This window comes from Stegodyphus dumicola, chromosome 11, assembly GCF_044657685.1.
Source record: "Stegodyphus dumicola isolate Sdum_Otavi_A_Nest chromosome 11, ASM4465768v1".
NCBI classification, from domain to species: Eukaryota; Metazoa; Arthropoda; class Arachnida; order Araneae; family Eresidae; genus Stegodyphus; species Stegodyphus dumicola.
The window spans coordinates 130,380,746-130,395,003 of record NC_140778.1 but is presented as its reverse complement, the minus strand read 5'-3'; the positions used below and the strand labels follow the sequence as shown (position 1 = coordinate 130,395,003).

Genomic DNA, 14,258 nt, shown 5'->3' with positions numbered 1-14,258 from the left:
AACTCTTTTTAATTCTTATATGTGATACGTTGTATAGTGATGAGATTATGAAAGTCACAGTTTTTTACGTCCTTGTCCTAAGTAAAAAGGAAGTATTGTAATCGCGAAAAGTTTCAGGCAGCATATTTCAACGAAAATATACATTTTGACAGCTATCGAATGCAATTTAACGATGTTTTTGCGCGATATCTGTACCTTCAAAAAAATTATAAAACTGCTTTAAAATTAATTCTGAAGAGAATTTTTCGTGGCGTCTGTACGAACGTATGTACGTACGCCCGTACGTACGTATCTCGCATAACTCAAAAACGAGTAGCCTCAAAACGTTGAAATTTTGTATATAGGACTGCTATAATATGTAGATGTGCACCTTGTATTTTGGTTGCAATCGGCCGCACCAAACGTATATAAATATATTTATATATATATCCACTCTGTTAGCCGGCTCAGTGATCTCAGTTTCTTTACTCTTATGTGTTTTAAATTGTACATTTTTTGCTTTAAAAATGATTGTATCAATTTTTTTTTTTTTTTTTTTTTTTTTTTTTAATCTTCCAGTTAAGGTTTTTATGCCTTTAGTAAATCTATATGCAATATTTTTAGAATTATCAACAATTTTAAAGTTGTCTAAGTGCCGCTAAGCCTTTTTTTTTAATGGCGGCCATTGCTTGTTTACATTTGAAACAGCAGAGTACTGGGTGTGTTGCCAATCTAGAGAAACTTAGCTTCGCAACAACAAAGATAACGCCTTCATTTATTATTGCGAATTAAATCATGCTTAATCCGTTCTGGAATTTTTTCGAGGAAATAAGTGTTCAAGATTTATTTCGCAATTTTTAATAGAGATATTTTGAAATTTTATGTATTTTTGCCTTGTCGCGAAGTGAGAACTGAATTAATTAAATGAGAAATACTCAATCGTCTGTGAAAAACTGCTTCTTTTTTGTTTTGTTTGCTTAATTTCTTTTATACATCATTCTAGCTTTATTATAGTATTTGAATAGAACATGTGGCAACGATTAGATAATTCTATTCTTTTAATGATATAAATTTTGTGCATTATGAGTTATAATATGAAAGAAATATATAAGTTAACTGTTATAGAATTATTGGATTATATAACAGTTAACTTAGGTTCTGTTATATAATTATTATATCTAAGTTAACAGTTATATAATTATTAATACTGTTAAGTGAATCTAGCGCCAGAGTGTCGCTATGGTAAACAAATACTAGAGTGAATTTTAAAGAATGCATTTATTCTATTGTGGTTTAAAACGATAAAAACTCTAAGCACAAAATTTATGAACTTAATTTTGTGTACAAATAACGTAAAATTAAATAAGATTGATAGTACATGATGCTTTGAAATAAATAAGGTAAAATTAAACACGATCTGATAATTTTTTTTTAATTTAATGAAAATTTTGAGGCAGTGATTTTCCAAACTATAATAACATTACAATCATATTTATTTGATTATAAGATCATTAAATTATTAACATTAAAGTGGATTAGTTATTCTAATAATTCACAAAATTCCGAGCATAAAATTTTCTGAGCGTAATGACGGAAAAAAAAAAGATAAAATAAAATCGAATGCATATATTTATTGAATGTCATGTTTTTCGCCGAATGTCGTGTTCTTTCACATGTATGTGTAAACCACATACATGTGAAAACAGCATATCTTTAAAATTCCCGCACTGGAGATAAAACTGTTATTTTCCTACAGTGCTCGCTCTGAACTCGTTGAGTTTGTTAATCAAAAATTCGTTAAAGTTTTACAAAGTGTGAAATAGATTAAACAAATTCGAAATTCGGCCGTCCAGATGCCCATGTTCGGGTGGAGGATTACATTATTCAAAATTTGATGGCTCTAGATACTGTCGTTTTTGTCACAGTGCGAGAAACATACATGTATTCATGCACGCCTTTGGGCTAATAAATTAAATTAACAGTAAATAAAGAAAATCTTATGCGGAACTAAAAATAAATTAAAAAAATAATCACTATAAAATACAAGCAAAATTAATTATTATGGTTAAATACAATTTTAAAATGAGAATTAAATTTATAAAATTTAAGGAGTCAAAAGTGTTTATCACTATGATGTATTATGAAATATAATTGAAATTAAATTCCTTTATATAAATTGTGCTGTAATACTCATCTATAATTTTAAAAAAGCAGCACAATTTAGAATTTTAAACAAAACTTTCAAAGATTTGTTTTTAAACATATTAGTATTTAGTATTAAAAATTACAAGAGAAAATTGCTTGTTTGAAATTTTCTATTAGTTCAGATTTAAAATATTACTTTCTAAAAGAAGTAGTTACAAATTTCCTTACATCATAGGAAAAAAGCTAAAAATATATCCAGCCCTGAAAGCATGCAATAGCTTTATAATTATTTAAAACATTAATTATGCTTGATAAATATGCTAAACTTCTAAAAATCAATTTTAGTTTCAAAAATAAAAATATGGAGAAATTCTAATTTGTGAAATGAGGCGCTGCAACCACTTTCTCTTGACAATTATACACGCTACAATAGCAACCAATGTTAAATTTCTGCAAGTCGTCCCTACTCCTCCGGATGTGATCTAGGTGATAGCCGGAACAAAGAATCCCTAAAAAGAAGAAGTAAAGATTCCCCGGGGAAAATGTGGCTCCGTCAGACCGAAGAGACACATTATGTATATCCCTGAAACTTACTTTAAAGGGGCAAACCATTCCAAAGCTATGCACCCTCCGTACCTCACTGCGCATGTGCGAAATAACATCAGGAGGCAATAAAGCAGCATCAAAGAATGCAGCATGCCGTCGGCCATGTTAGCAATCTTTTACCATGTTGTTCGAAAACGTTCTTTGTTGTTGTAGTCAGAGGTACTTGGTTTTAGCTATGTGAAATTCTTTTAAAGACTTTTTAAATGTAATGCTGTAAGTGAAATGGTTTTGGCTATTGGGTGAAAACTTTGCTCTTGGTTTTCACAATGGTCATTCCAAATAATTGTTTAAACGTTTTCATGGTAATTTGTTTTTAAAGTTGTTGTCGGATAATTATAATGTATTTCAGTGTTTTCAATTTATTTAGGGGTGCCTTTAATTGTCTTTAAATATTTTTTTCTGTTTCAGTTAGTTATTGCAAATTTTGCTTTTAAAATTTCAACTATAGATCCGTAAAAATTTATTACGTTTTGTATAGCATGTGTTTTGCCCCTTTTTAAGTTTACAGAAGAAAAGAATTAAGAAATTTATTTCATTTAAATTTTGTCTTCGTACGGCTTGCTGTTTAAATTGAAAGTAAAAATTGGACAGGATTTCTATAATTCGCCCCAAAATTCCAACTAACATTCTTTTGCTCATAAAACTCTAGAAATGTATGAAAATAAAACATTTTGATTTATTTCAAAGTAAAAAATTTACTATCTCCTCGAACTGCGCTGGGGTTTCACTGCATAGCCGTGGCTCTCCGATACAGCGGCGAAACAGGTTTACATTGCGTCTATGGAAGCTTTCATTCTTCTCCTTAGAGATTCTTTGGCCGGAACGACTCAGACGCCGGTGAAAACCCTATTACTCCTAATGTCCATAACCACCTCTTACTGATGTACAGGGTGGCTCTTACATACAATCAATTGGAAAAAGCTTTCCGCCCGTTAATTCTAATATTTATATACCAGTAACATGGAATCTTACGTAAAAACTGGTAGTCGCACGTAAAAACTCTGCTTAAAAAGAGTGCTCTATAGCTCTTTAAATTTGCCGTGACATTTTCAATAAATGATGAGGACTACTCACTTTCGTTGGAGCATGACTCCAGCCCAAAAAACAGATCCTACCCCAAAAACCAAAAATATATTCAAAATATTGGCATGTTCAAAATAGCTGTATTTTATTTCATGATTTGATTAATCAAGGTTATTGGAAATACTTTTTTCTAAACTTACGTAAAACATTAATGCATTCACTATCAAGAGACTCGAGCACGTTTTAATTATTTGTTTATTTTGAACTATTTTGCTTGAAAACTAAATTTTAGTTGCTCCCACCTGAAGCAGAAACTGCACAGTCGAGAACAGGATCGAAAATGTTGCGACCATTAGATGGCGGGGCGGAGTTTCGCCATCTCGAACATAAACATTTACAGGCGCTGAAAGGAAGCAATGGAGAAGGACAGGAAGAACCATTTATGTGATTATGTGATTATCTGATTATAACAGTGATAGATTAGCTGTATATAACCATAAAAATCTTCAAGTTTGTGAGATGTTATTCTGTTAACGTAACATTCCATTGTGTTCATTAAATACCATCCCAATTATAAAATATAACTTACGGCTCTTTGATTTACGGACCGCAAATCTAATTTCAAGCCATTTTTTTCCTTATCTTTCTCTCTTATGCAAAAGATTCATATGAATATTAGTAATACCAAATACGTATTTGGTAAATTTTAAAATTTCATTTTTCTCTCGCTCTCACTTATCAAATTATTTGTTTTTTAATGCAGATTAGTATTTAATTATATGAATGCTGATGTTAATAAAATTCCGTGTCGACGAAATTTTGATAAATGTTACATAGAATTTTGTACTTATGTCAATAAATCTTTGTTCTAAATCTGTCAGTTTCTTCATTTTTTACCCAACCTCATCCGAAAGTATTCTCTCTGCTCTTGGAATAGTACGCATATCGATCTACTAATAGCGATGACAAACCGTCTTCACAATTGTAAGATCTTTGTCTTGGTTTTATTCTTAATTCAAATAGCATAGGACAACGATTCCCATTCTTTTTTCTTTCCCATCACCCTTAAAAAGATTTACTTCGTGTACCTCTTAACGGGTTATCACTTCTATTGGACAGTCCCTGCTAGACGGAACTTTTCTGAGAAACAAGATTTCTGATAGCACTCCTTTAAACGGAAGGATTCCTAGAGAAAAGAGCCCGGCTGGAAGCGAAATCCCGCCTAGCTGCGGAACGATGTTGCGGCTACCCGGGAATTTTTCAAACTTTACCTAAAATGCCTCAGCTGGAGGTCCTGGGTAGAGTCAACCAATCAGTTAAAAGTTATGCTTCTCAAGGATCACGTCAACCCAATCTGAGCAAAAATCGATGACTGGCGTTCAAGTCTTTGAAGTAAGTGAAGATGGTAATCTAGCTATGTGGGCTTCCTGGAAATGTGCGGGTTCTGAGAATTGTCCCCTTCAAGGTCCGGGGTAGCCGAAACATAATGTGATTGGGACCTTAATGAGTCAAGCAGATTCCTACCTCCACATGACTGTTATTACAAAGCGGTCGTGGACACTTAGCCGACAACCACTTAACCGACGCCAGTTAGCTGACAAGGACACTAAGCCGACATGAACACTTAGCCGACAGGACATTTAACCGACACGGACAGTTAGCCAAGCATACATTTAGCCGACAAGGACACTTAGCCGAAAGGACATTTAGCCGACAGGATATTTAGCCGACACACAGAATTCGCTACGGGACAGTTAACTGTCAAGACATTTAGTCAACAGGACACTAAGCCGAGAGTGACGTTTAGCTGACACATACCCAATAATCATTTAAATTTACAATCAATTACAAAATTTCTCGACTTCTCCATAAATTCAATATTTAAGTTATTGTTTTCAAATATCAATAAAATTCAGTTTTTGATTTTTGAAGATCTCATACGTGCTTTTTATTATTGTGTTAATTTAGCATTGTGCGATATGTATCGTGCTGTTTGGTGTATATTGGCCAAATTGAAAAACGCTGAAATTTCTCGTCAGGGAATGTGAATTAAATTTCGAAAGGAAAAAAGAATTTTTTTTAGCTAAGTACGACGGTCACTTATTTACATTTTAATATGGGATCTTCAAAAATTAAACATAATGCTTTTTTATTTAATCAACTGGGTATTTTTGAACACTTTCACATGATTATCAAATTCCGTTGTTTACTTAATGATAATAATTTTCCAATCTCGCTCTTCCAAATGCTTTCAAATTTCTAATATCTTTATGTTTCATTTATATTTTACTCATCACATCATGTTACATTCTTTCCCTTACTAAATGGTTTGGCTCCTTCCAATATTGAAATTTCCTTTTCTGTCGTATGAAGTGACGCAATCGCAGATGTAGGTATCCAGCCATTGCCTTACTCTGTATATAGCAAGTGAAATTACTGAGCATAAGTTTTTCTGTGCTAGCATTAAGTTCAGGAGATTTGAATGCGAAGCATTCATATACCATTTTAGTGAAGTAGGAGGGGATATGCGATTATATTCGTAGGGAGCAATTATTACTGTTTAGGCATAACTTGGTTGTAGGAATATCATGCAAGAATCTGCAGTGAGGTGGGATAATTCATTTCGTGTTAGACGCGCAGTTACTTGAGAGACATCGTAGGCTAGACTGAACTGGCTGCTGTTTTCAGCGAAATATGAGTAGACCGTTCTGAAAAATCTGAATAATGCAATAAAAATTATTGTTATTCTTGAATTACATTATATATATACATATATATTTTATTTTATTATATTTAGCAAATATATTTTATTTTGTTATTAGAAACAATTAAAAAAAGTGAATTTCTAAGACAAGCAAAATTTATAAATTATTTGTGACTTCTATAATTTGCATTTGATGTCACCATTCTTGAGATAAAAACATTGTGACATTTTATTGACCCCGCCTCTCGCTTAAAATACTTACTTAGGTTAATGTTTATTGCCTTAAAATAGTTCATAATATTTAATTTAGAAGTAAAATATTCTTTAAGGTTTTGTTTTTTTCATAACTGAAGCTGCAGGAGCAGGGGCTACAAAGTAGGGCGGAGCAAAGTGACACATCATGAAAAGCCACAGTAATGTAGTGCCATCTAACGATGCTAGATTTAACTATATCTGTCATGTAAATAGATAATATTATTTACTATGTTTTATGGTCGTGACGAGTCTTTGACACGAAAGTCTTTACTCCGCAATTATTTTCCCTGCTGGGCAGTCTTAGTAAGCATAAATGAATCCATAAAGGAGCATAGTATCTTCCATATGAACAAGAGGGTAGGTGATTTTGTCGCCATCAGTTATTGAGTGGCCCTAAAAAGGGCGCAAAAATGAGAATTCTTGAATTAGCAAAAGCCTGCATAGGTGGCGCAGGCTTTTCCTAATGGTAGAGATTTACTTAGGTAAAAGCAAGGCTTTCTTATGATGGCTTTTGCTTAAGAAATTTTGTATTATGTACTTATATTAAATCTGTATTACATGAAACTGATGGAAATGCTATCTGACCAACAGTTATATTTTGGCAATAATTATTGAAATACAATTGTAAAAATTATTTTAAAGGAAAAAAACTTTGCAGTATAGCACGTAGCAATATACCACGTATAGCATGTAGCAATTACTCTTAGTTACAGCAGCACGTTTTAATAAAATACACTTTTTGTTAATAACAAGCCACATTACAAATAGAGAACATAGCAAAAGTGTAGCAGAATGCGAGCGCCACCTAGTGATGAATTTCGCGAAAGCCACTGAAAACTGGGAACCGGAATTTCGTTCAGTCTGGCAGGTATCCAAGGCCAACTTTTATACTCAAGGCCTGCCAGTGTGAAAATATTCTTTTGTGTTTTCGGTGGCCTTCATGAAAGCTCTACTGACCGCAAGAGGACAAGACGTTAACAATGAGCAAAATGGTACCCCAGACAAATAATTGTCTTGTTATATGCAAAATGCAGAAAAGATTAATCTGTAGTAGACAGAAATTATACATTTCTTTTTAATTAATATATTTTTATTTAGAAAGAAAGCATGAAATTTCAAGGTACCCCCCCCTTTTTTTTTTCTTCGTTTATAACCTCAGCTACTTGATTCTGATAAGTATCCAAGTATCCAAGTATCCTATTCCTGCTTGCATCTAGATATACGCTACTTTTAATTGTACTTATTTGAGTTACCTATTCTAATTTAAGGGTAAGTTAGAGCACATGTTTTACTTTTAAATTATTTATATAATACGAAGATAGCAGGTAGCTTCAGAAGATAAACTATTTCAGCGCCAAATTTTCATCGTATTAATATCAGTTGTCCTGTGCAACAAAATAATTTGGAGCCACTATTAAATATGTAATTAAGAAATTAATAAATGCTGATCTAAAATGTGTTAATACATAAGAGAAAAAGTATTTCTAAAAGAGATTTTTTTTTTCCTCAGTACCAAATTAGTTTCGAAAATCCAGCTTTCGCACACCCTTAAGCCCCGCCCCATTTGGTCAGGACACATTTATCAGTATTCGCTTAAAATCTTCAGGCTAATTAAATTTATATTCAGTGATATTCCTCGTCTATATGAGACAGCTTCCTCAAAAATTTTTCCACGAAGGCATCCGTCACCTTGGGCAGACAGCCCTCGAGGCTTTGCCTTAATCACATAAACACCATCTTTCTGAAATACGGGCGGTATAATCCTTACAAAATGGGGCGTGGCTTAACAGCATGTAAACCCTCTACATTTGCGTCTATAAAATTGTTCCAAAATAAGTGCTATATTTGTGGAAAGTTCAAACTGAGAATGAAAGTCTAGTATGCAGCGTTACATTTGTTGTAGCACATTGTGTAATTTTACTCATGTTGATCTGCTAAACTGCATCGAAATTTATTTTGACTCCACCTACTTGAAATGTAGCAAATAATTTAAAACAAAACTTTCGACCTAAGTGTAGCAACTACTTTGGGAAGGAGGGAATATAATATGTTGAGACTGCTAGTGTTGAATACCAAGTATTTCAATATCATTGACCGCATATTTTAAAAAAATAACGCCATATTCCCTAAAACAAAAAGTATTTCCTCTATTATATATATAGAGGAGTTAACACGAATCTTTATTACTTCAAGTGCAACCACAAAACACTGAACCAGATAGACACAAATTCATGCACAGCATATTGATACATCAGACTAATTAAAATCAGATATGCGCTTTAAAAATTTGAAGCTTGTACAGACAGCATTCAGATGTTTCTGGATAAAAGATAACAAATACGAGAGCTAAAGCGTAATAATATATATATTCATACATATATATATTATTCCATTATATATATTTTTTAATGCATTTAAATTCGTATGTATATAGATATATAGGAATTTAATGCAATTAAAATTTAAGAATGCATTTACGTATATATTTTATACGACATTTCAGGTAATTTCGAAATGCTTAAAATATCATTTATGCAGAAAACAGATTATCTCCAGTATGATAAAAAAAAATCATATTTTTATATCAGAAAGACCAAAAAAATGACATGAAGCTGAGCACACATACAAACACATATTCAGAAGCTTGTTTACATACAAACGTCGAGGAAAAAGCTTTAAAATTTTACGTGATGATGGCTTTTGTTTAAGAAATTTTGTATTTTTAATACATAAAACTGATGGAAATGATATCCTCCAAACTGTTATATGTTGGCAACAAGGAGGTTAGAACTCATGGAGATGCCCTCCACGCAGTCCAAGTGAAGCCAAAAAAGGGGGGAAGCATGCCCTTAGTAGTCGTGGCTTAGAAAGATTGACGTGCTCTAACCACACCCAATTTTGTTCCTGGTACTCGTAAAGGATAGCAGATTCTTCACGTCCTCTTTCCCTTACTTTTCTCGCCATTTCATTTTATTTCTACATTATGTAATTGAAATAATTTCTGCATTATGCAATTGCATCCTGTAATTAATGAATGCTAGCATTAAAAGTATTGTGAACGCAGAACACTAACTATGTACTCAAACTATTATTTGATTATAATTTACTTATTCTATGTATATATAATTCTCAACTTTTACATGTTATAAATATTCCTTATGTTTCAAAAAAACTTAATTTGAATAAACAATGATAGAAATATGTAAACTTTACGTTGTTATTTTAAAACTCACACGACAAATGTGACTAAAAATCAAATTCAGTTATTATATATCTACTTGAGCACAAAATAAAATGTAGTTAAACACATAAAAGGTCAGACTGTAATGTAATTATGATCAGACATTAAAGTAAACTGTTTTCTTTTAGATGGAGAGCTAGCCACTTCCCCTCCCCTTGTTTACTTATCGTTTTCCTATCACATATAAGTTAATTACGAATATCGCTTTTATTATTATTCTGAAAAGGTAAGTCTGAGAACTATATGTGTTTCCTCGTGTACTTTACACAAAGAAAATACTCAAACTCTTTCTTGAAGGCCATTGAAACACAAGTTTCGATTATTCTACTTGTATATGCACGTTCTAAAACATTCTTTTACAGGGACATGAAGTCGGAAATGTAGACATAATTTCGCTGTAACAATTCAGTCCTTTTATTCCTTTCAGATCTAAGCATACAAAATCAGAAAACACACTGAGAACTTGAAACCAGCTGCCGTTTTACCTCACCTCGCTTAGTAAGGTAATCGTTTTCTTGCCCTCACAAGGCGTGGCTTATTTTCTTTCCCCTGGCTTCACTTTCTTCCTACTGCAATAGCAGAGACGCCATCTCCCTGTATTCTAACCTCCTTGGTTGGCAATAATTATATAATAACAATCGTAAAAAAAAAATTTTAAAAGGAAAAAAACTCGCCAGTATAGCACGCAACAATATATCATCCTACGCTACTCTTAGTTACAGCGGCACGTGTTAATAAAATACACTTTTTGTTAATAACAAGACACATTACCAATAGAGAACGTATAGCAAAAGATTGTGAGCGCCACCTAGTGATGAATTTCGCGAAAGCCACTGAAAACTGGGAACCGGAATTTCGCTCAGTCTGGCAGGCCTTGCGTATAAGTTGCGCTTGCCCATCACTACCCACCTCGGCAATATTTCTTCCACACACTCGCTCTTTTTAATGGACTGTACCAGCCGGCAAACATCAAAAGGATATGGTTCGGATTTGAGACAGTAGTTGCTGCGAGAGGCGATGAAAACCCGTAAATTATTTATTCAGGCACGACCGTATAGGTTAGACCGACTAAAGTAATGTCTGGATCGGTTTCATTCCTTACTTATCCTAGTCTGGATCGGTTTCATTCCTTACTTATCCTAAACCACTTCCATGGACCTTAGAAGAGATAGACCAACCAAGTGGGCGGGGCGCGCGTCACCGACATGTCGGCAAGAAAGAGTACGGACGATATGGATTACTCTGAAACCTATGGCGTTTGTATCACATAACTCTTTTTAATTATTAAATGTGATACGTTGTATAGTGATGAGATTATGAAAGTCACAGTTTTTTACGTCCTTGTCCTAAGTAAAAAGGAAGTATTGTAATCGCGAAAAGTTTCAGGCAGCATATTTCAACGAAAATATACATTTTGACCGCTATCGAATGCAATTTAACGATGTTTTTTCGCGATATCTGTATGTAAGGACAGAATAAAATACTCTTTTCCTTCAAAAAAATTATAAAATTGCTTTAAAATTCATACTGAAGAGAATTTTTCGTGGCATCTCTACGAACGTTCGTGCGTACGTACGTATGTATCTCGCATAAATCTAAAACGAGTAGCCTCAGAACGTTGAAATTTTGTATATAGGACTGCTATAATATGTAGATGTGCACCTCGTATTTTGGTTCCAATCGGCCGTACCAAACATATATAAATATATTTATATATATATATATCCACTCTGTTACCCGGCTCAGTGATCTCAGTTTCTTTACTCTTATATGTTTTAAATTGTGCATTTTTTGCTTTAAAAATGATCGTATTATGTGGCTTTTATCTTCCAGTTAAGGTTTTTTTTCAGTTAAGGTTTTTATGCCTTTAGTAAATCTGTATGCAATATTTTTAGAATTATCAACAATTTTAAAGTTGTCTATGTGCCGCTAAGCCTTTTTTTTAATGGCGGCCATTGCTTGTTTACATTTGAAACAGCAGAGTAGTGGATTTGTTGGCAATCTAGAGAAACTTAGCTTCGCAACAACAAAGATAACGCCTTCATTTATTATTGCGAATTAAATCATGCTTAATCCGTTCTGGAATTTTTTTGAGGAAATAAGTGTTCAAGATTTACTTCGTAATTTTTAATACAGATATTTTGAAATTTTATGTATTTTTGCCTTATCGCGAAGTGAGAACTGAATTAATTAAATGAGAAGAACTCAATCGTCTGTGAAAAACTGTTTCTTTTTTGTTTTGTTTGCTTAATATCTTTTATACATCATTCTAGCTTTATTATAGTATTTGAATAGAACATGTGGCAACGATTAGATAATTCTATTCTTTAAATGATATAAATTTTGTGCGTTATGAGTTATAATATGAATGAAATATATAAGTTAACTGTTATATAATTATTGGATTATATAACAGTTAACTTAGTTTCTGTTATATATAAGGGCGAGTCAAATGAAAGTGAGCCAACCCCTCCTCAGCAAGAATGGTTCGGTCCATCATCTGCGGCGCATGCGCGTAGCACAGAGACAGCCTTCATTTACGAAAGTGGCGCGAAAGTGTGAGGTTAAAGTTCTTTAAGGCGCTCTTACACTGGGTTGAAGACGGTAACGTGACATAATGGACGCTCCAAAAGAGGAACAGCGTGGTGTGGTCAGGTTTTTGACAGCTGAAGGTGTTTCCCAACATGAAATTAGTCGCCGTATGACTGCTGTGTACGGTGAACATTGCATCGCATTGGCCACTGTGAAGCGTTGGAGCAAACGGTTCAGAGAAGGACGTGAAAGTTGCAAATACGATCCAAAACCGGGCCAAAGCCACCTTGCAATCACCCCCGACACAATTGCACAGGTTGATGAGCTGATTAGACAAGAACGGAGGATAAGCATCGATGAACTGGCAGAGCGTGTGAACATCAGTCACGGTTCGGTTCACACCATAATTCATGATCATCTCGGTTATCGGCTTTTGTGTGCTCAATGGATGCCCAAGATTTTGGACGACCGCCAGAAGACGGAGAGTTTCGGCGCTGCTTTGACTCATCTCATACGGTATCACAATGAGAGTGACGACTTCTTGTCTGCAATTGTGACCGGAGACGAATCATGGTGCCACCATTACGAACATGAAACACGCCGTAAAGCTTACAGTGGAAACATTTGAATTCACCACCCCCGAAGAAAGCAAAGGCTGTCATTTCCTCGGGAAAGGTGCTATTGACTTTTTTTTTCGATCGTCAGGGGCCATTACTTATTGAATTTGCTAAACGTGGAGAGACTATCAATAGTTCGCGATATTGTGCAACGCTGGATCGGCTGCGTGTCGCAATCAAGAACAAACGACCTGGACGATTGACAAATGGTGTGATCTTGCTACACGACAATGCTCGTCCCCACGTCGCTGATGTGGTTAAGACACAACTGGCAAAGTTCAAGTGGGACACGCTGCAACATCCTCCATACAGCCCAGGTTTGTCGCCATGCGACTTTCACATTTTCGGGAAACTGAAAAAACATCTCAAGGGTACCAGATTCGTGTCGGACGACACCGTGAAGGAGTCGGTGACAGACTTTTTGAATCGACAGCCCAAGGAGTTTTATGAGACGGTTATCACGCGGCTCATTTGTCAATGGGATAAATGTCTCAATGTTCATGGAGACTACCTTTAAATAAAGTACTCTGTTTGTCATATATTCGCATTGGCTCACTTTCATTTGACTCGCCCTAATAATTATTATATAAGTTAACAGCACTTAATTATTAATTAAGTTAATCTAGCGCCAGAGAGTTGCTATGGTAAACAAATACTAGAGTGAATTTTAAAGAATGCATTTATTCTATTGTGGTTTATGCGCTATCGGCGAAGTAGATTTAATTCAATCCAATAAGTTTAAATGAAATGCAAGGAAAAATGCGTATAATTTAATATTCCAATACAAGGAAGTCATGTGGTGTACACATCAGATTTTTTTAAATAGGATTTAAAAATGTCATTAAAGCACCTTTTACTGCATTTCGCGCATTTTTTTCACGCGTAATTCTTGTACAAACATCTTTACTTTGGTAAAACGATAAAAACTCTAAGCACAAAATTTATCAACTTAATTTTGTGTACAAATAATGTAAAATGAAATAAGATTGATAGTACACGATGCTTTGAAATAAATAAGGTAAAATTAAAGAAGATCTGATAATTTTATTTTAAAATTTAATGACCATTTTCAGGCAATGATTTTCAAAACTATAATAACATAACAAAACAATAGTTTATTTGATTATATCATCACTAACTTATTAACATTAAAGTG

At 33.8% G+C, this 14,258-nt stretch overlaps 1 protein-coding gene across 1 annotated transcript; it reads left to right on the top strand.

Annotated features, from left to right (window-relative positions):
- The first annotated feature begins 12,654 nt into the window (after nt 1-12,654).
- LOC146994381 (protein GVQW3-like) lies at nt 12,655-13,113 on the top strand. Its single transcript, XM_085826356.1, has one exon. It carries the CDS (start codon nt 12,655-12,657, stop codon nt 13,111-13,113), a length of 459 nt encoding a protein of 152 aa, XP_085682482.1.
- The last annotated feature ends 1,145 nt before the right edge of the window (nt 13,114-14,258 follow it).

Excerpts from the sequence above, each read along its gene's own strand:
- LOC146994381 (XM_085826356.1), top strand. The coding sequence starts at position 12,655 with ATGACTGCTGTGTACGGTGAACATTGCATCGCATTGGCCACTGTGAAG.